A 21,540-nucleotide genomic window follows, 5' to 3' on the forward strand; every position below is an offset into this window, starting at 1 on the left:
CTGAACTTTTTTCTTCCTCTGCTGCCGCTGCCTTTGTTTTTGCATGCCGTTGCATGAAAGACCTTTTTTTTTGTTTTGTTTTTTAAATACGCTTTTGCATGGTGATAGTAAACATGACAATGTGCAGGCATTCTTCCTTCTACCTCTTCTGACTTTCATTCTCTCATACTTACCCAAAATATATGATTGGCAGAGCTGCGTGCTCTGGTCTGCTCTTGGACCCGCTGGGTGCTCACAGTGGCGTGAATCGTGGCAGGGGGCTCATTTACAAGTTTCTCCTTGCTTGAAATAAATTATTTTCCTGGGGGAAAAGACGGTCTATGAAAATGCAAAATTCAGGATAAGCTGCAGGTGAAGTTGTCACCTCCATGGCGTTCAGGCCACCGCGATGACCACGTTGCTTCAGACAGGAGCGAGTCCTCCTTTCGGACGTTGCTGCCGGTGTTGCAGCAACGCTTGCAACGTTGCAATCCTTCTCCCACCGCTCGCTTGCCTTGCAGCATTTTTAACGCTCCCCTCGGCCCCATCCTGCGTCGACGCCAGGTCCCCTTGGAGCTGATGCGGGGGCTCGATGGCCATGGGTGGCTTGCGAGCAGGCGAGAAGCCGTTTCGTCCCTCCACGTACAGCTGCTCCCTTCAGCTTTGGGAGCCCTTTACACTTGGTTTTGCCCAAGCACAGCCTCAGAACAGACCATGCCAATCATATATTTTTTTTTTTTTTGATACACTGTGTTACAGAACATGTTTTGTGGCTTCTGATACTCTGTTATGTGTTTCTACTCAAAATTGCAGCACCAGCAGCTGGTAGGGTTTCCCTGTTGGTATCTCTTGCAAGTGAAGTGTACTAACTGCCTTCTCCTAATCTCAATTTTAAAAGTTTTGCAGCTTTTGGGTGTGTTGGTGGGGTTTTTTTTATTTGATTTTTTTGGTTTTTTTTTTTTTTTTGACTGCTACAACTTAAGCTTTCGGCCACGAGTGAAGGGTCTGCGGCACGACGGGCAGGGTTCGGCCGCCGCCGGAGCACTGCGAAGACTGTGCCTGTCGCTTTCTTTCGCCCAACTCAAGCATCTCCGTCTCCCCAACCCCAAACAGAGCTTTTTTCATTGCTTCTGAACCCTTTTTTCCTGTTAGTGCAATACTTGGCTCTGGCACCCAGCCCCTTCTCCACTCCGTTCCCTTTCCGCTGCCCTCCCCACCAATTCTGTTGCAGGTGCTTCAGCCCTCCCCTAGAAAAGGGCTGACCCCAGCAGCTCACCCCCTTTATTCTTTTTTTTTTTTTTTTTAATCCATGCATTTGGCAGATCGGATGTTTTTCCAGCAGACCTCATACTCCTGAAGCTGCCGCTTGATTTTATTGAAAGCCTTTTATCACTCCGTGCTCGATAACCTGCGCTCCGTGTTCTTACAAAAAGGGCAAAACAGGAGGAAAAGCGTTAACGCTTAGCGAGCTTGTTCTTCCAGATGCTTTCAAGACCTGTTGTGGCTCCACGTAGCTCCTCGTGGCTTTAGCTTCCCTGCAAACCCTCCCAGGAGCAGCTCTTGTGCAGTGGTGGATAGCCAAGGTGGTCTTTCTCTCTTCTCTAAACCAGGAGCAGCTGCAGGGCTCCTGGACCCGGGCAGGGCTTTACCCTGGAGTCCTCAGCAGATTTATTTGTGCTTCCCCCCCCCCCCCCCCGCCCCTAACTAGCAGGCACTTGCCTTGTGCTTTCGTCCAGGACAGATGCCAAACCTGTTTTTTCCCCCCAGAACCGTGCCAAAAGGAGCAAATGTTGTTAGTGAGGCATCTGGGGCTGTGGCCCTGCGGAGGGAGGGTGGCGTGTCCTGGGTAAGCCGCAGGGACACAGACATTCGGGGGGGAACCCTCCTTTAGGGATGTATTTGCTCTCCCATCTTCTAAAATCGATGGGCTGAGTACCAACTAAAAGCACAAAAACAGTGAAATTTCACAGTGATGCTTTTACTGACCTTAATTTCCCCCTTTCTAATGGGTGAAGCTTGCTGCTTTTTGGCACTGTCCAGAAAAGTTGTTGTTTGGCTTATGCCTATTTTATGCAAAAGCTTTATTTTCAACAAACTCTGGTTTGCTTGCAAGGAAAAGCTATTTTTAAACAAGTTGAAGAGAGCTGACTTGCCTTGAAGTCTGTGCATTTATGCTGTAAACTGGCATCACGGAGTAGAAATCTGGCTTTTTTGCAGATGAAGTATTTTAGCAGGAGTTTCCTGATTGATCCGGTGTAAAGTAAATTCTCAGTTTGATTTTTAAAGGCCTGTCATCTCATCTTCATTTCAGAAGTCTAAAACCTCCTGTGGTAGCTCCTGGAGGGATGAGATGAGAGGGGGGGAAAAAGGGTAATGGGGGTATTCTGGGACCAAAGATAATTCCTGGTAGGATGAAAGAGAAATAGGTATAAAGAGAATAAATAAAATGGGGAAAATATTTTCTTAAGCATTAACTGCATTTATACCCATGAATATTCAGGCTAGCAGAGGGAAAAGAAAGCAAACCCACCCCATTTAAAGGCATTAAATTAAATAACCCAAACAAACATATTATTGCAATTTAAAAAAAATCCCATATGGGGAAAACCCGTGAGATTACACCTCAGCTGTCATCTCTTTTGGTGTAGCTTGAGATGAACCGATGGCACGTCCCGCTCCTGGAGGAGACCCCGCTCCGTGCCGATTGCAGTTTGTCCCAATTAATACAAGAGGAAAGAGGAGAGAGGACGTTCCCTTTGTGTGTTTGCAGTGTGAGCACAATTGATGGAAGTCGGCAACAACTCTGCTGAGCGCAGCTTTGCTATGCAGCAGCGTAGGCAATCGCAGGTGTCCTCTCCGTGTCACTTCATTTACCCTGTCCTTTTACTAATAGGATCTAGATAAGACCCAAGAAGAAATAAAGAAGCATCACGCCAACATCAGTGAGTTGAAGAAGAACTTTATGGAGTCCGTCCCGGAGCCTCGGCCGAGTGAATGGGACAAACGCTTGTCCACTCACTCCCCTTTCCGAACCCTCAACATCAACGGGCAGATTCCCACGGGAGCGGATGGAGTGAGTACCTCGGCGGCGTGTGGGTGTTAGTGCACTGCACAGTAGTGTGCAGCTTCCGAGGGACAGCTTTGCAACCTAGGATTGAGCCTCAGCTCCCCTTAGTTTTTGGTTATATGGAATTTTAATAGTTAATACTGACTTTTAACATGTATAATGGTCTCTGAGAGAATTGATGCTTTAGTCATAGTATCATAAAAATGTGATTTTTTTTTTTTTTTGGTAGAAAAGAATGTAGGAATTCTTCACCTGGTTTTGATGCTACTTTTTCTAGCGTTGCTTTCATCTGTGATGCTAGAGTATACTTCACATGGCTGTTTTGGGGACTGGCTTATTCCTGCTGCCAGGGAATAGGTCTCCCCAAAACGTGGGAAAAAAACCCCAAACACCTAAATTGAAGGGAATTACTTCAGAGATAATATCGCGGGTAACCCAGTGGAGAAGCACTAGGATGGTGTCACTTTTCAAAAGTCACTTTATTCTCCAGTTAATCCAATATGTCATTGGGTTTAGTCTTGCATTAGGATCTGCAGGTGCTGATCTGCTGTGGAGGCTTCAGGAAGACTCCTCAGGTGGCTACAGCAGGGCGGTTCATACGCGATGGAAATCTTTCTCCTTACAGGAACAGTGTCTGTATGTTAGTAGCCATACACATTCACAGTCTCCCTGCTAATGTCCTTAAAAAGGTAATTTTTCAAAGAAACCGAGTTGGAGCAGCAGAGATCTGTCTGCCAACTAGTTTCTTCTTGGATAACAGACAGCTTCTCTGTTTAATACTGGTGTTACCTAGCTCAGATTTGAAGCTTGTGAGTAAAACTGTAGTTAGAGCCCGTGGTAATCAGTGTCTTAAATAATAAATGCGATTTTTCGTTACGACTGAAAAATTGCGTCCTGGCTGCAGCGGCGGCAGTCGTAGACTCCTGGTTTAAGCCTAGCTTCTCCCCTTCCTGCCCACAGCGCTGCACATAAGCTTGCATTTCATCTTCCAACCATTGCAAGGGAGATACCTTTTAAAAAGAAATAATCTTGCAGCGGAGGGAGGGTTATCATAACAGGTACAAGGGGTTTCAACAGCCAAGTTTACTACAGGCTCCCCAAAGCGTAGAGAAAAGCCATGACAATTATAGGGCTTTTTTCTCCCCACTAGAAAAACAAAACCCCCAAAATGAACTAATGAGGGTTGATCGTTATCCTTGGAATGACCTTGTTTAACACATGGATGGCCTTTCCTCTTCGGTTGCTGAGTCTCAGTGTAAATTCTGCAGGAACGTGGGCAGCAGAGCGATGCAGAGCTCTGCCCACGGTGCCACATGGTTTATGGACGTGCGGGTGGGATAGAGGAGGGGCTCTCAAGCTCCACAGCTACAGTTCATGAATTATATTCTTGGTTATTATAAAGAATTTCTTGCATGGTGACTGCATGTGAGGTCGTGGGGGGCTGCTGTTCACGATAACTGGATGATGTGGGCTTTCCCCCTCTAAGGCTGCAGTGGTCCACAGCGATGCAAGGATTGGTGTCAGCCCTGGATTTGCATTTCTGGAAATTCCCTCTTAATCTGATCCTCTCTGAAATGGTCTTGCTCTGAGGTGAAGGTGGACACGTTCTGCTGTGAACTTCCAGAAATGCATCTTTGAGAGGCACCTACCGGGGAGGGTGTTTTCCTTCACCTGCACACGTTTAAGGATGGTAAATCACGATGCAAAGCAATCCTGTTTCTCCTGTTCATGGTGGTATCTTCACCCTGCTGTAGTGTCCAAAAGGGTATTCTGCCAGGGGCTACTTTTCTGCTGTTCCTATATGTTTTATTTCAAGACAACTGAACCTTAACACGCTTTGTGTGTCCAGGTCAAGAAAGTCACTGTCCTATCTTCTGAGAGACAGGTTGGTGGGCTTGAGGTAAAGCTGCTGTTCTGATATGTGCTTCTGAACCAGACTTTTGCTATTGCAATGGCACCAAGCAAAAACTCAGCAGCAGCTGCTGGATAACATTTTTTCTTTTGGCTACATGAAGTAGTTTCATAACTCACACCGAGAGGACTTTTGCACTGCTGCAGCTTTTGCAGCTTTCAATTTTGCTTATTTTGGTGCATGGCTGGTTCGAAAAAGCTGCATGAAAGATGTAACCGTGTATTCGGAGAGAAAAGCAATTATGAAAGTTTAACTGTACCCTGTTCTTTTTATGTTGTCTTTCTTTCTGTTTTTTGTTTTGATGATCATGTTACTCCTGCATTTTATATTTTCTTTTGCTGCCCAGTCTCCCAGCTACTTTCTCCCCAATACTCATCACTTAGGGGTGTGCAAAGAACCAGTCCCAAAATACCGCACTGATCAAAGGAGGCTAGCTCAACTGAGAGAGCTTAGAGCCAAGTTTTTCCTCTCCTAGGTGCGCTTGGGTTTGACCAGGTCTGGCAAACTAAAGGGATGGAGAGTTACTGAACAGCAACATTTCCCACAATCTTTTCTTTCTTCAGTGAAAGTGCTAGAGCCCTTGCATGATCCTACGTGATGATTTGCTCATTCTGGTTTTTTTACATTCTTTAGACTCCAGAAACAAAAGTGCTAAAATGCGGAGCAAAATTTAAGGAGTGTGCAACACTCCTACTGCCACCCTGCCTGTTCCACACTCGGGATTTCTAAGGTGTAACAGTTTTTCACTTGTTCCAGTAGAATTTTCAAAACAATTGAAATTTTGATACTGTCGTGAGAACTTTGAAAAAGCATTTTGTATCTGCACTGCAGTTGGATGTTCAATGGTATTTACCAAACGCTATTTTTTAAGGGCACTGTAGAATAGGGAGCTGTCAGAGACCACGTTTTGTACTGTGCCATTTCTATTTCTAATGCCTCAAACTTTTTTCTCAACCGTTCCGATTCCAAAACACTTCAGTAGGTTTTGAGCATACGCTTTTCTGGGAGGGCAGGCGCAAAGCACACGTGATCACGATCCAGATGTTCATGAGCTCTGCAGAGAGGACTAGACTTTGTAGCTCTAAGGCTGGTGCGACCCAAGCCACCAGTGGCTCTGCTCTCCAGGGCAGTTTATTTTTATGTTGAGAGGAAGGCTGTCCTAACGCTTTGCACACCTCCAAGTATCATTTTGGGCACTTCCCATCTGTCATTTTTGTTCATCTCTCTCTGTCTTTCTTGATCTTCTACCACGAAAGCAGACACAGGAACGTCCTCTGTTAGTACAGGATGAAGACAAACTAAAAAAGCAGGAGATACCTACTGAGACAGCCTTTCCCCGGCAAGCAAGTGAAGAAACTCTTCCAAAGGTTTCTATTCCAATTCCTGAAGAGCAGAAATCATTCAAAAAGTGTCAGCTGTACTCTAGCATTTTTCCTTCTCCACGTATTCCCTTTATGATGTCCTTTCTCCTGGTCGTAGCACTGACTGTTTGGTGGCTGCTCTTTCTTTGAGTGGCAACAGGGTCATGTTGAAACCTCAAGACCAAACCTCCTGAATTTCTTGGCCGTAGCCTCTGCTGCATCTTCCTTGTCCTGGTCTTCCCTGTCTCCGTAGTTCGCTGTCCCGGGGAGGGACACCCCGCGACCGTCGTGTTAATCCCACTGTGTGTCGTTGTGTAGCTGTGATCCAGGACCTGGCAGGAGTGGTCATGGATTGCCAGGTCCCTTCTGAAGTTTCCTAGTGTGCAAAAGCAAATTCTCTGAACCGTGCTCCTGATTGCTGTAAGAGGGCAGACGGGGAGCGTAAATACGTGGGAGGAGATGTTTGCTTCTTCAGCCCCTGTAGACTTCACGTAGGAATCGCCGAAGGCTTGCTTTTAAGCTTGTTTTAAATGTAAGATGTGCACAAGCTGAAGAACATTTGATACTGATCCAAAAGAGGCTTTACAGCAATCTGCTGAATCTAATCCATAACCACTCCTTTTCTAGGAAACTAAGATGGGCATTTAAATAAAAAGTGTTGATTATCAATGCTGCTGTTAGTGTTACCTTAGAGACAGGGACGGGCAACCTTTCATTTTCCCAGTGGGGGAAGCCTTTTGCAAAGCATCACAGCTTCTCTCTCGCACCCCTATTCTTGTTTCCAAGAAAATACATCATGATATAGAAGAAAATCCATTGCAAGGAAATATTTATTGTAAACATAGATTAATCATTTTTCTGAATCTGGTGATGTTGGTGCACTTCAGATGTGGTTTGCTTTTTTTTTTTTAATTTGTGTTGAACTAACTGGCGCATGTTTGCTTAGGTCACAGGAATGGAGTAACCTGCTGTTAGGTACGTCTCCTCTGTTAGCATGTTGACTTTACCACATCAGGACACACTTCTAATGTTAAAGCCATCGATTGTTTTGACTTCTCTAACAAAACCGTTGCATGCCGCTTGTCGTTTATTGCCTACAAATGTAAATGTCTGGATGATGCTGATGTTTATCCGAGTTACCCTGGTTGAGCTGCGTAGGCTCCAAGATGAGTTGCCCAGTTGGGTTGAGCAGAACTGGTTTGCGAGCTGGAGGGAAGATGGGACTTTGTGTCGAAGGGGTTTCTTTTCTGTATATAGTAATTACGGGACTGAGCTGAGCCAACCGCTTCTCCTTTCGGTAGTAATGTGCTTTCTGTTGCTTTCTCTGGAGGATTGGTGTAGACACAATTACTTCTGAGAACAGCCACCAGTGCCATCAGTGTTGGCAGCTGCTCCAGCAGCACAGAAGAGAAAGGAGTAGACCTTTATTACAGGGACTAAAATTTGTGAATATATATAAATATGTGTATTTATAACCCTTTATAGATCTGTGTCTGTGTGAACAGTGTTATTTAGGAAGCTAGCAGATAAGCTTGCAGGAAAAAGACATAAGGCAAATATGGCATGTGCTGTCTGGTCTGAAGGACCGTGGTGCGTCACGGACCACTTGAGCCGCCTCTCTCTTGCTCTCAGTGTACAGGTTGAGGCTCTCTAAATGCTGTCTCAGAAACTTAGGTTGCTAGTGAAACCCTTTGTTTTAATCTCGCAGGAACCTTTCTGATTACTCTTGTAACCTGCTCCGATTAGTTCACCGGTTTGTGCCTTTAGGACTTTGTTTTGTGAGGATGCTGATTTCTCATTGGAAAGTATTCTTCCCTTTTTAATACACTGCCTTTAATACACAGTCTTCCTCTTTCAGCAGTTGGAAAAATAGAAGTCACTGGGTTGTTGTACAGGCGTACCGTGGTGCGAAGGAGAGCTGTCGGCAGCGCAGCCTGCCTGCTGCCTGCCTGCTCGGCACAGGCAGCGGACGGACGGTGCTGCTCGGTGGGCTGCGTGCCTGCGGTGCTCGGAGCACGCCTTAGGACGCACGTGAACTCTGCTGAGCTCGGCGTGAAGTTTAGGAAAACTTACCTCGAGAAGGTGGGCCCTGGAGAGGAGAGGTGGTAGAGGTGGGGGAAGGATGCGGAGGTGCCACGTGCTGTGCAGAAGATGCAGGATGGAAGAAGCCAGAGGGATGCTTCTGGCTGGGATTCCCTGCCCGAATCTCCTTCCCAAAATTGGAACAGACACGATGAAAAACAGGGACTGTTTGTTCTCCCCAACCTGGCGTGGAGAGGGAAGGGGCAGGAGTTGTTCAGATCTCTCTCTGTCTATTTTCTGTCCATATTTCCTGGAGAAGAGCAGCTTAAACACACACCTGCTTCCTTTCAAAAGCCATCGCTCGGACCAGCTGCCGTGATGCTGCTTTGAGCACTGTTGAGGTTACTGCATGCTGTCTTTCTGAACCGATGACAAGTTCTTTGAAGCCGTACCAGTGGCTTTTGCAAAGCCATGGTTTCTGTAGCTCTATCTACCATTTCCAAAGGACCTAAAGTCTAAAAATCTTTCCCCGGAGCAATGTTTGAATATAGTGCTCGGGGTATCTTATCCCAGAGTGATGAGAGATGCACTCCCTTGGTCACTTAAACTCAATTCTTTAACTTCTTAATTAAAATGGTCTCTCTCTCACTTTTTCTTTTTTTAATCTTGAGATAAGGCTGGTTATCATCAGCAGAAAAACTTTGAAACTTTACATTCTGAGAATGCTCAGGAACATTTTTGGGATTTATATAACAATTATCACTGCAGAGTGTAAAGGAACTGAACAAATGCTTTATATTTCTATGGCAGTTTAGAGGCCAGTTATCTATATTCATCCGGGTGGATATGATCTCTTCTGACAGAGAAAGCCCGTAGCTCATCAGGAACAGAAACCTCATCCGTTCGACGCCGCAGTGATGTGCCCACTGTGCTCCAGCCCCTTTGCCGGTCACCCCTCTGCTTTTTTTCCCGTTTGCTTGTAAGGCAAAGGGAGTTACAGCCGTGCCCCGTGGCAATCCACGTTCCTGCACATTGTATATCCCGTTCCTGCACATTATGTATCTCGTACGCGTCGGTGCTGTGCTGGTTGATTCCTGGTTTCACCCTTTTCCCTTGACGTCTGCGCAGGATGCGGCGCTGAAAGAAGGGATTTTTGGGATGCCTGCTGCCGTGCCCGTGCACAGGGAGAGTTGATTCGCTCTAGCTTTGTTTAAGGGCAGAGGTCTCAGGGTTTTCGTAAAGGAACCAACACGTGTACTTTGCTCCCTTTTTTCCTCAGGAACAAACTTGCCGCAAAGCACTGGCAGCGCCCCGGCCGCCTGTCCCGACACCGTCACTGACCCCGAGCAGCGGTGGGATTAACGCACCCTGTTCGTATGTGGCCGGTGCAATGCCAGGCTGTGAGTGATGGAGAACTGAGTTATCCCTTCCACAGGGAAGCTGGAAATGTCCGTAGCACGTAACCTCATCCAGGTTGGCGTGAGAAATTCTGATTTTTCAGTGTGACCTGCTGCAGAAAATGACATTTCAGTTACTCTGGCATGCCGGTGACGTAGCTATGATAAGACTGCCAGCAGTTTTGATGTTAATTAGACTTTCCCAGTGTTTTGTGGTGTGGCCACTCGGCTGCAGCAAGGCTTTTTGGTGCTCACGTGCGGGATCCAGTTAGCGGCTGTTGAGGCTTCAGTGTTTTCCGTCACGGAGTTGGTGGTTGGCTCCGCGCTTACTTTCTGAATCTTCTTACCCTGATATCATCTCTTCTGAACGCCAGATAAAACACAGAATAGTTTCTTGTGCTTTCATGCTTTAGGAAAAGGTGGACATTAGTATTTTGAAGCAGCAAGTGTGCCAGAGCCGATTGCTTGAAACTCGGATTCAGCTCCGAGGCTGCATTAGGTATCGGGCTCTGTATGTGATGATCATCGGTGATATTCAAGGTGTGCATTACTGTAAAACAACATCCCTTTTTTCTTTTCCATTATTAAAAGTGAACAGATCAACGAGGGTATTGTCTGCATCTCCTGCCGTGTGCTGCTTTGCCCTGTGGGTCAGTAGGAGATGAACTGAGGACTCTCTATGGGCAGGTCAGGTTAGGGTACGGAGTTAAGCTAAGACCAGCTCTCCTCCCTTGCAGTTTGTGCAGTAACTAGTGATGACCCTGAAAAGTAGGTATTCGGTATTTATCTCCTAGCCTGAAATGGTGAGGAGAGGTGGATTTCCTCGGCGTGGCACCAAAGGAGTAGTTCGTGTTTGCAGGAACGAGGTTGGGCTGGCCTTGCTGTGCCCGCACCGTGGAGCTCCTCAGGAAGGTTATGGGCAAAGTGTCTTTCACTTCACATAAGGGTCAGTAATTGGTCACTCTGAGAATTATTCCACTGGTTTATTGGGTTTTCTTTTTTCCTGGTCATGAGTTGATGGCGCCTGCTCTGACTTACAGACTGAGATAGGATGCTTTCTGGAAAAATTTAGCCCAAGGATGGGTTACAGGTTCATTTAGAAACTCTTTGGTCTGCACGTACCAGTGGGTGACATTGGAGAACCCGACGGTGGTGGTTTCTCTTGTGTCCCTGTTTGCATCTGTCTTGGTTTGTGAAGCTGGAGGGAAGGACTAGCCTTGGTTTGTGCCACTTTGGGATCTTCTAGCGGTGGCACACGGTCATGTTGGGTCAGTTTGTGGGGACTAAAAACACTTTCTTTTTTACCTAAAATGCTCTCTTTTGGAACACTTTTTCGGTTTTGTATTTTTTCTCAGATTTTTCTTTGTAAATATGTACATTTATCATTAATAAATGTTATTGCAAATCAGATTCTTCTTTCCACTGCTTATTAACAAAAAAGGTATATATGACCTGTGTTAACGACTTCCTCGGACTAACCCTCAGCATTGCTTTCTCAAACCAGGAGCCATCAGACCCCAGATCATTACTGGTTGCATTCAGGGTGTTGGATCTGCTGGACACTCTCTGGTGTGGGTTTCGTGCTCCTGGGGAGAGGGGGCACGCAAGGCTGCGGCCGTAAGCAATGCACGCTCTCAAACTGGCCAGAATAATTCAATTGAGGGTTAAATCTGGCTTGGTTTAAGAAAGGCTTTGTTTGCAGAAGGGTCAAGAGGTTCAGCCCTCTACCAAATACTTTATGTAACACTAACACGTTCTCCCCTTTCGCTTCCGAGACTGAATGGTAGGAAATATCGTTTGCAGAAAGTTGTCCCGAGAGCAGAAGTGTCGCAGGTCCTGCACAATGAAACTGCAAGAGCCTCTGCCCCGCACACTGTATTAATTAGAGGACAAAAATGCTCTTTTCTATTTTTGTAAGCGAAGAAACCACGTTCCTAATTAACCACCGCCTTTCTGCTTGGTAATACAATGCAAGCCTCTGGTTGGGTTTTAGCTGGTTGAAGCTGCCTGAGGTTGTGTCTAGAGGCTGTATCAAGAGTCAGTCTTAATTTTAACTCCCAACTTTTCTTTTGTGAGATTATTTACTTCTGGATAAATTGTTTGGCTCATTCTGTGCAGTCACAAGCGATCACAGGAAAGCAAATCTGCTTGCAGTGGAGCAGCACGAGGCTTGTGCTGCTGCTCTCCTGGATGAGCCTGGCATCAGAGCAGAGCTGTAACTCGATTTATGAAATGAAGCAAGCGAAATGCAGCGGCACAAAAGTGATGTCAGTTATAAACCCTGATGGTCTCCCCACTCTTTTTGCTTGCTGCTGCTACGCTAAATCGGAGGCAATGTTTGCAATGCCACTAGCAGCTTTTTCTCTGCAGAGGGAATTTGGAATAAGAAGTGCACGGTTTTGTACCCCCCATCCACGGGTACCTGCCCCGCAAAAGGGACGGGAAGGGGATCAGGGTGGATGGGGAGAGGAAATGCCTCTGGAATCAGCAACCTTATTTTAATAACTTAAGTATTGATCTTGAGGTTGTTTCATGTTGCCAAGTAGTTGATGCAGCGGATCGGAGGTGGCTGCTGTGTATCGTGTAATATCCTGGGATTCTTGTTCATGACAGCAATTTAATCTTTTTAAGCTTGTAGCATGCTGTGTATTTTCTAGCCTTACTTTTAACTTTGGTCAAATTCTCTTTTACCCTTCTGCCGTCTGACTAGGCTGTTCAGGATGTTGTGATCAGATCAATGCCAACTAAAAAAATCCATCCAAAAATGTAAATCCGTAGGTAATGGCCATCGTTTTCAAATGCCAGGGTTTGTTGAACGGCTTCTAAACTTGTTAACTTCTATCTTTAAGGCAAAGCAGTTCTATAAGGCATGGCAGGTATTGTAAAATAAGGATCTCTTGTTTTCTGCTTTATAATACTTTTTACCCAAGTGCTTTGACAGCTGTGAGATTGAGCAGCATTTGATCGGGGAGTTCTCACTGGTGAGTGTGGTTCGCTGCAAAAGCAACATCATCTACTTGTGCATCCGTAGACGGTCACGCCGAGCCTGTCAGCTTATGTGGATACCTGTTCGGGGATAACCTAATAACACGCGCCAGCGTTAACGACTGCAATGCCATGCTGAAAAAGAAGGGGACTGGGAAGTACTAACTAGCTGGAATTTATAGCGTTTCCTATGGTGGTTGTAGGGGGTTAGCGTGCACTGTGATTTCATGTTTTTATCAATTTTTATCGAATATCTTTGGCAACTGGCAGGTTGACATCATGTTAGCACTCCTTAAGTTTCCGGCAGGATAGGAGTCTGGTTTGGGATGAGGTTAATTGAATATTTCTGGGGAGAGAGGCAGCAGCATGCCTGCGCGGGCTGCAGAAAACGGGCATCCACTCTGGCAGCGCAGGGCAGCTGGTTCATACGAATATATCCTGATCTAAAATAGTAGGTTCTTGAAAAAATACAGGCAAACAAAGTTACACAAAAACATTTTTTATGAAAAATAAATCCTTTTGGTTGCTGGTATCAGCCATGCAGTTAAGCCTGTTATTAACTTATCCCCAGTCTGAATTATTGTGTGTCACTTACTACACTGTAACGCTTAAGCTATATCCTCAGTATTTGTCAATATCAGGTGCACCAAGATTTGTATTTAGCAGGGTCATGTTTTAGTTGCGTTCATGTCTGGTTCGATTTGTTTCTTCTGGGGCATTGCATCCTGTCCTGTATTTTCTTTACACTGTGTATGGCTTATGCGAATAGCCTGCTTCGTGCTTGATTTAGGCGTCGCTGGTTTGGTTTTGTGTCTCTGGAAATGAGTAGTTTGCAGCCCGAGCACTCTCAGGTTTCATGGGTCTCAAGGAGAGCTTGGAGTTCTGCAAATCTGAGCCCTAAAAATAGGAATGCTTTTGTATTTGCAAATTAAAATAAATCTTGATAAGATCAGAATTTGTAACAGATGTTCAAATTCTTAGGGGGTTTTTGGCTTTGTGGGTTTTTTTGGTTTTTTTTGTTTTTTTTTGTTTTTTAAATAAAAAGATAATCTTTTCTAGCCTACATGCAAACTGCGTTTTTAAATATAGGAGCAAACATCGTTGTATTTTTTTAAAAAAAAAGTGTGTGTAAATAGATAATTTTATAGAGAAAAAACCAGCTTTCAATTAGTCTCACTTCTTACCAGGGGAATAGGAAGGCAAGAAAAAAAGTGCTTCTGATCAGTTGATCTTATCAGGATTTCATTCTGTCTTTATAGCTTGCATGTTTATTGCCGCACTTTGCTCTACTGATGACCAGTATATGTACGCCATAGGCTTCATTTAAGCTTTTCCTTTCCTTTATGCTTTTACCATACAAGGTAATTCCAAAATGCAAATTATTTCTTCTGTATACGAGAGGGAGCGGGGAAGTTGTTTTGACCGGATACAAATGTTTGTCTCTTAAATAGATCTGCGTTTGTGTAGCTGCTTAATCTGCTTTGTTTTATCTGTGATTCGTCCTCTTGGTCGAAGTAGTGCCCCAGCTGGTATGTGAGGAAATCTTGCTCCTGAGGCATTTTCCATTAAACCCCAGATATGATGTACTGTGTCTTCTCAAGATCCCATGATTAATTTGCAAGATTTAGCATATATAATTAAGGAAAGATCAGTACATTGGCAGTGTATAAATCGAAGTTTTAAAGCAAGACTAAGACATGGGCATTCAAAGCTGATAACTTCGGTTCTGTTTTGTGAAATGTTGCAGGGTAGTATCTTGCGTTAGGCGAAATGAGGGTGGGGTCTGGATATACCTTTGGAGGAGCACATATGGAAGTGGTTTTCGATCGCGAATAACGCTTCCCTATGCGTGCGGTCAGACCCTCACAGTGCTGGCCGCTGTCCCTTCACTCCTGTTAAATGCATTTTCCTAAGCAATGTCCCAAGGACTTAAAAGATGCCCAAGAGGCTGGAAACCCTAATGGACAGAAATCTTACAGGTAGTCCATCTGCAACATAAAGAAGCTGGGAACTGAAAGATACCCGGGAGGAATGGTGGAAGAGTCATTTCTTGAAATGATACTAAAATAAGCATCTATTTGTTCCTACATAAAGCGGTTACTATTCTTAACATACTATTGAACTGTGCCATTAGATGAGGTCAATCAGGGTGAAAGCCTCTGGCGTACAGAAAATGCATTGTGCCGGATAACCCACGGGCTTCAGACCTCACATTTTAAGCACAAATTACAATTTTTTTTGGTTGCCCAGAGAATCTTCTTAATAGAAAGTGAGGCAACAGTTTCTGTTCATCTTAATACCACCACCGAAATTAGAATAACAGTTGACAAAATGGACTTGCCATGCTTTTATGAAAATTTAATCGCTGTTTTTGGCTTAACAGATATGTGGCTATTTTTATACAGAGCTATCAGAAATCAACCGTGAGGTTAATTATTGAGAAGAAATAGTAATGGCATTGATTAAGCAGGATCCCTCTGGGTTTTTTCCCTCTGTGTTCCCTGATGTTGTATGATGTGACAGCTTCGATATGTGTAAAATTGTAGGTGCCCGTAACTGCTTATTCTGCCCTTCCTTGAAGGCAACTTCCCATGTCAATAATGAGAAACACAGTTTCTAGCACAGGGCAGGACTGTAGCCGTCATTCACCGCTGGTGACCAAAATGCTGCTTCTCTGTGCATACGAAAAATTCATCGCTCAGGCATTTGGGCAAACAGCCGATTTTTGCTAAAACTTTCTGTCTTGTTCATGTTTTAACTCTTCTCTTCTCTTCTGTCACTGTTGCTTCCCTCCTGGCTAGAGGGCTCCCAGAGATGTGAGAAGACCTAGTTGAGACCTTGCTAACGAGCTGAACGGAGAGCAGAATAGCACCAGCCTTAGTTAAACCCTCTGGCTTGGCACGCTCTTCCCAAGTATCTCAGGTGCTCCTCCAGACATGCTTGCTTGCTCCTCGGAGGGCCGAGTTGCTTCATTACGTGTCTTCTCTCCCTTGCACCATCGCAAATGCCAATTATGTTGTGCCTTCAGGAGGTTTAGCTGCTGCAAAGGTTTCCGTGCGCCAGCTGCTTTTGGGATGAAGTATGTTACAAATATTTCGGTAGTCCCGAATAAATGGTCAAATGCAGCTTGTTGAGCAGTCAACTGAACCGCATGCTCGGTGGCGATGGGGTCAGCGCACGCTAGCGTGAACATCTGGCTTTCCAGTTTAAAGCCGCATTTCTTTATTCCTCAGCTGAAAAGTTTTGTGCTAAGTTGTGCGAGTTAATTGAACTGGTTTATCTAGAAGAAATAATACAAATTCTTTCAGACGACCAGACTGCATCGTCAATTCAGGAGCCTCTTGGTAATTGAAGCACTTGATTTCAGTACTAACTTGCAGATATTCTTACAATAATTTTATCAATGCCGTAATGACAAGTCTGTGTTAGTTATCCCGGAGACTGCAACAGCAAAGAGGGTGGTTGGAGGTGTGAGCGTTCCCAGGGGTGAGGAGAAGAGCAAGGCACAGGCTCTGCAGATTATCATACACGCTAATTCTGGGCTTATTCTCTTCACCTCCACGTGCAAATTAAAACACAGCGTAAAATATTTCAAGGAGTTAAAAGCCAAATTGGGGTATGGTTTTGGTGTAGTCTGTGGGTTTTGTTGCACATGTGAATTTTGTATGTGCCCAAGTCCTCACTTGCTACACTGAAATTATTCCTGTTTCCAAACTGGGCAAAAAGTGCTTAGTGGTGGCTCTTCCTTTAGTTGCAGAGACTTGTTTTAATATTAAATTCCTTAAACTTTAGGAGAGTGGATTATTAACGTACCAGGAAGGCTGTGTCAGTAAATGCACTGGATACATCGCATAGCACAAAGTTTTTCAAGCTTTCAAGTATCCAAACCCACTGCTGTTGCATGCGTTACTGGAGATGTGATGTACTATGAGAAACCGATGTTTTGCCTTTGTGCTTCATGACCTCCTGTTCTCCTTAACGCTCTCTTTCTCTCTCTCTCTCTCTCTCTCTCTCTCTCTCTCTCTGGCCTTTTTTGTGTATTCGTTTCTTTTTAGAAAATGAGTGCCTTTCTCTCCAGGGAGGATGTGGCTGCAGTGCCAGAGAGGAGCAGTGTTAACACTGGCTTTGCGTGGGAGGGCTCAAAGCAGTCGGTAGCTTTTAGTGAGACCCTAGTGCCACCCGCCTCAGAGCCTTCTCCCAGCCGTGACTTTGCTGCCTCCTCCCTAAGCAGCAAGGAGGAGGAGGAGGAGGAGGCAGCTCCCAGCCTCCCCGCGAGCGAGGAGGACCTGAGATGTGGACAGGGGGTTTGTGCGGATGCGGAGAAGGACTTGGAGCTCTCTGAGCTGGAGCCCCCCGCCAGCCCTGCCGCACCTCCCCGGCAGCCCTGGGGAGGAGAGGAGGAGGCGGCAGCGGATGGCGAAGACAGATTTGCCTTTAGAAAGCTAAATGGCGAGTGTCACGACTCAGATGTTAATAACGGGCTGCCAGCAGTCATTCGCTGCTTCCAGGTAGTGAGCCCCAGTGCCTGCTCCCCCACACCCCCCCGGCTGGCTTTGGAGTGGGAACCCAAACACTGCAGCAAGCAGATGCCACGGACCCAGAGAGGAGTTGTGTTTGCTTGGCTTGGCTTGTGCTTGGAGCTAATTAGCCGGTTAATCTCCTGCAGTCAGTGCACACAAGCCCCTCTCAATTTATCTTTGCATTAAAGACAAGCCCCTCTCAATTTATCTTTGCATTAAAGACAATTGCCGCAGCGCAATGCCCTTTGCCTTTCTTTGATCAAAGCATCCTGTTGCATCCCCCAAAAGGGAAATATTTAGGCTCCAAAGGCATGTAATTTTAGTTCCTTAAGGTTTTTGCCGTTTCCTGCTGTACCGGAGGCTGAGCCTTAGCATGGCAGAGCAATCTGAAGCGCTGTCAAACGTGCTTTTACATCGTGAACGTGGGCTTTGATGTCCCTTTCTGCTCCCCACCGTGGGAGATATTTTTGCCTGCTTCAGTGTTGATATTAATTGCTTATGGTTAAATGGATGCCCACTTCCCCTGCTAACAATCACGGTGGCATCTATCAGGTTTGGGGACGGTGAGCAGAAATCGAGCCCTCTGGGAAAACACTGTGGGTCTGAACTAACTCTGTCTTCTGGATAATTATCAGGTGGTGGAACAATTGATTTCTCTTCCCCCCATTTCTCTTTCGAGATGTCATGTTTCTGTTTTGTCTGACATTGATTTAATAAAAGTTAAAGACCTAGGACCTGCTGAGGATTTTTAATAATACAGTGTTTTACTTGCAGTCAGGATAAAGCTTCTCAGCTGTGATCAAGTCTTTATTTGCCCGGGGTTTGTGTTAATCTTGACATTGTCATCAGTAGGTGAGGGTCATCTTTTACTGGCAGCTGGCAATGAGCTTCTAGTAATTAGAAAGTTAATAACCAGTGGAGACAGTTTTTTCGTGGTATTGTGACACACCGGTTAAACCCTTAATGCCTCGGTTGGGCTGACCCAAGGGCACGGTGTTGGGGAAGGTCTGGAGGATTGTTCTGTCTCTTTAATCCTCACGCATGATCTCTGCCCTCTGAGCAGTGTGTCGTACCAGAGGCTTAAAAACAAAGATTTCCAGGCTGACCTTGGTTCCCACAGTGCTTTTATCAGATCAGTGTCAGAACATTTGCCAGCAGCACGGTCACGATGTGGAAATGCTAACTGGGTCTTTATGGAGATGTTTTTAACCCTGTCTCATAGCCACCGCTAGTGAAGACACAGACGGTCACCATCTCCGACGTGTCCAGCACCGTCAAAAGCGAAATTCCCACAAAAGAAGTCCCCATTGTCCACACGGAGACGAAGACCATCACCTATGAAGCTGCACAGGTAAGGTGTGTTCTGATTAATTTTCCAGGGGCTTAATTAAACTCAAGTAAGCGTTTTGTGTCTGAATCCTCCGGATGAGACGGCAGCACCTGCCTTTCTCCAGGCATCTGAGTCGCAGCACAGACGTTAACCGATGCTGTGGACGCTGTTCCCAGGTGCATCTGGTATTTTTAGAGGATCAGTGTTTTTACTGTCCCTGGAGAGTAATTATTTTTTCAAGATGCGCGTGCAAACAGAATTTATCCTCAGCCACTGGTGGCTTCGGGATGTTCATTTGATTGTACAGAGTTAACCTGAGTTGGCCTTTTTTCTGCAAGAGATGCCTTGTCTTGTTTTCCCCAGCTCTCCTTGCTGTTTATGCCTCTTCAGAACTTGGTTTATAAATAATTTGATTGTCCTTTAGGTTTCAACCCTGAAACAGGTGTTGAAAACCAAAAGTTTTGTATAAAATGCAACCAGAGTGGGTATCTGGTGATTGGAAACTAGAAATGTTAGTGGAGCGATAGAACATATGCAGGTATGGTTTCATTGCTGCGGTTAAAATTAATCCTCAGTCTAAAATAGGTTTTATTTATGTATTTGAGAATTTGGAGCCTGTGTTAGCTTGGGTTTGTCATAACTGTGGTTGTTAGAAACAGCCCATGCTCTGCTGTTGGAGTGTGACCGTGGGATGTACGTGCGGGTGCGGGTATCCCATGGACCGTGCCTGTATAATTTGGGATTCCCAAGGAATCCCGTGGCTGCTCAGCATCCTCCCCGACTGCAGGAGTAGAGGGGGTGTTCAGACATGCCTGCACCGGGTGGTGGTGAGCATCGCCCTGTTTCTCAGCGAGTGACTAGATGAATAGAGGAGTCTTGCTTTGGTTACTGCTGTTACCTTTTCTAACTGGGAAATGAAAAGGAAAAGTGCGTCTCCAGGGCTGGGAGAAGGCGGCCGTGCGTGCGCCGGCTTGTGACGTGCCATGAGATTTCTTCCAGTCTGTGGAAAATGGTCCCACCTTGTGGTAACTCCAGATATCGTCCCACCGCCGTGCTGGGGATGCTGCCCAGCGTTAGTTAGTGGTGCACCGTTAAGGGAGACACGGCCAGCACGGCCAGGATGAGTTGGCAGGATGACTTATTTTAGGTTTTTCGGCAGACCTTGAAAGGTCGAGTTGTGTAGGATGGGAACCAAGTAACCAGCTATAAAAGAAGTTGTTCCTAGTTCAGCAGGTGTCTGGACTTTGCTTCTGCAGAGTTTAAAGCGAGTGATGTGCGAGGTACTGTCAGGAGGGAGGAATGGTAGAAAGTACCTTCTGAATCAGATTGTGCTCTCTGGCTCTGTGAACCGCCATGGATCCAGGCAGGTGTAATTCGGGGTAGGTGTCTGCTTTGGTCTCCCTTCGTGGTCCGAAGTATGCAGCTTGGCATGGAGGAGCATGACCGGCGTTGCAGTGTACCCAGATTTGGGTACAGTCAAGCCCACCTGGTCTGAGGGGTGTCATAGGTCCTGCCTGGGTGATTTTGTGGCTGGATCCCTGCATTTCCAGCCTTAAAGCCCCTGGGCTTTGTGCTGAGCCTTCAGAGATCTGCAAAGTCCCTGTGCAGCTGGGCGCAGCTCAGCCGGCTGCAGATCAGCTCGCTCTGTCCCGCGGTCCGCGATGGAGAGGAGTTTCTGTCCTCGGATTGCGTGCTGCTCTGTTGATGTGGAGACCCTGCTTCTGTCCACGCTGCCCGCAGAGACTGATGGCCTGTTCTTCTCTCCCACAGACAGATGGTGGCAATGGAGATTTAGACCCTGGCATCCTGCTGACTGCTCAGACCATCACTTCGGAAACCACCAGCAGCACCACCACCACACAGATCACGAAGGTAACAGCACGGGAACACGATAAAACGACAACAACTAAAACAACAGCACGACAGAGAGATGGGCAGAGTTGAATAATAGGGAAAAAAGGTTAAACCCCAGTTCTTTTAAAAAAAAAAAAAGTGATTAATACCTGAAACAAAGCATGAGGTTCCCAGGTTTGCCTGTGTTGAATTAAGACTGCATTAATTGCAGTGCAGTCTGTGGACACGGGCTCTGACTGTCCTGTGGGACAACAGGAAAGAACTGTACTGTGAGTCAAAGCTCTTTCCTGGCTCAGTTAGAAGAAAATGAATATTTGACAGTTTTTCTTTGAGCGGTGGCAGTTTTCCCCTGTGATTCTGATACCGTGATATGACGGCAGTATTTGGTAATGCTGTTTAGACTTAGACTAGATATAAGGAAGAAATTTTTGACGCTGAGGGTGGTGAAGCACTGGCCCAGGTTGCCCAGAGAGGCGGTGGATGCCCCATCCCTGGAAACATTCCAGGTCAGGCTGGACGGGGCTCTGAGCAACCTGCTCTAGTTGAAGATGTCCCTGCCCACGGCAGGGGGGTTGGACTAGATGACCTTTAGAGGTCCCTTCCAACCCAAACTATTCTGTGATTCTATGATTCTATTTTTGATACCATCTTTAGACAGGCAGCCCCAGTGCACTCGGATTCCTTTTCACTTCTAGACTAACAGTAGTTTTTTCCTTTTGTACTAGACTGTAAAAGGTGGCATTTCAGAGACGCGGATTGAAAAGAGGATTGTCATCACAGGAGATGCAGATGTAGACCACGACCAGGTAGGAGCTTGGTCGTGGTCCAAAAGAGCTTCTCAGAGCTGGCATGAACTAGACAGGCTGCCTTTCTGAAGATAACTTAACCAGAAAACAACCTAGGGAAACTTTACTGGGGTAGAAATAAAACTTCAAAACTGATTTCAGTAATAAATTCCTCTTTGACAGTACGCAGCTGTATAGCTGGGCCAGCAAAGCTTAATTCTGCTCTGAAACTGGTGTTGGCAGCAAAGTTTTGATTCCAGAATTGTTTTGGACAAATGCAATTTTAAAAAAAAAAAATCCACAAAAATGTAAAATAAAAGTTTTCCTT

General features: G+C 45.7%; 1 protein-coding gene across 35 annotated transcripts in view; it reads left to right on the forward strand.

Moving 5' to 3' along the window:
- EPB41 (erythrocyte membrane protein band 4.1) overlaps positions 1 to 21,540 on the forward strand; it is a 97,420-nt gene that overhangs the window by 70,659 nt on the left and 5,221 nt on the right. For 22 of the 35 annotated variants that reach the window (XM_076357584.1, XM_076357580.1, XM_076357555.1 and 19 more), the window contains 6 exons: positions 2,873 to 3,052; positions 4,896 to 4,931; positions 16,779 to 17,231; positions 18,466 to 18,594; positions 20,344 to 20,445; positions 21,153 to 21,233. In XM_076357584.1, coding sequence (XP_076213699.1) covers positions 2,873 to 3,052; positions 4,896 to 4,931; positions 16,779 to 17,231; positions 18,466 to 18,594; positions 20,344 to 20,445; positions 21,153 to 21,233 — 981 coding nt within the window. Of the gene's footprint in view, positions 1 to 2,872; positions 3,053 to 4,895; positions 4,947 to 5,304; positions 6,180 to 16,778; positions 17,232 to 18,465; positions 18,595 to 20,343; positions 20,446 to 21,152; positions 21,234 to 21,540 lie in introns of those variants that run through there. The other 13 variants (XM_076357579.1, XM_076357581.1, XM_076357587.1 and 10 more) reach the window with 5 other exon arrangements.

Source organism: Aptenodytes patagonicus, chromosome 21 (assembly GCF_965638725.1).
Source record: "Aptenodytes patagonicus chromosome 21, bAptPat1.pri.cur, whole genome shotgun sequence".
NCBI classification, from domain to species: Eukaryota; Metazoa; Chordata; class Aves; order Sphenisciformes; family Spheniscidae; genus Aptenodytes; species Aptenodytes patagonicus.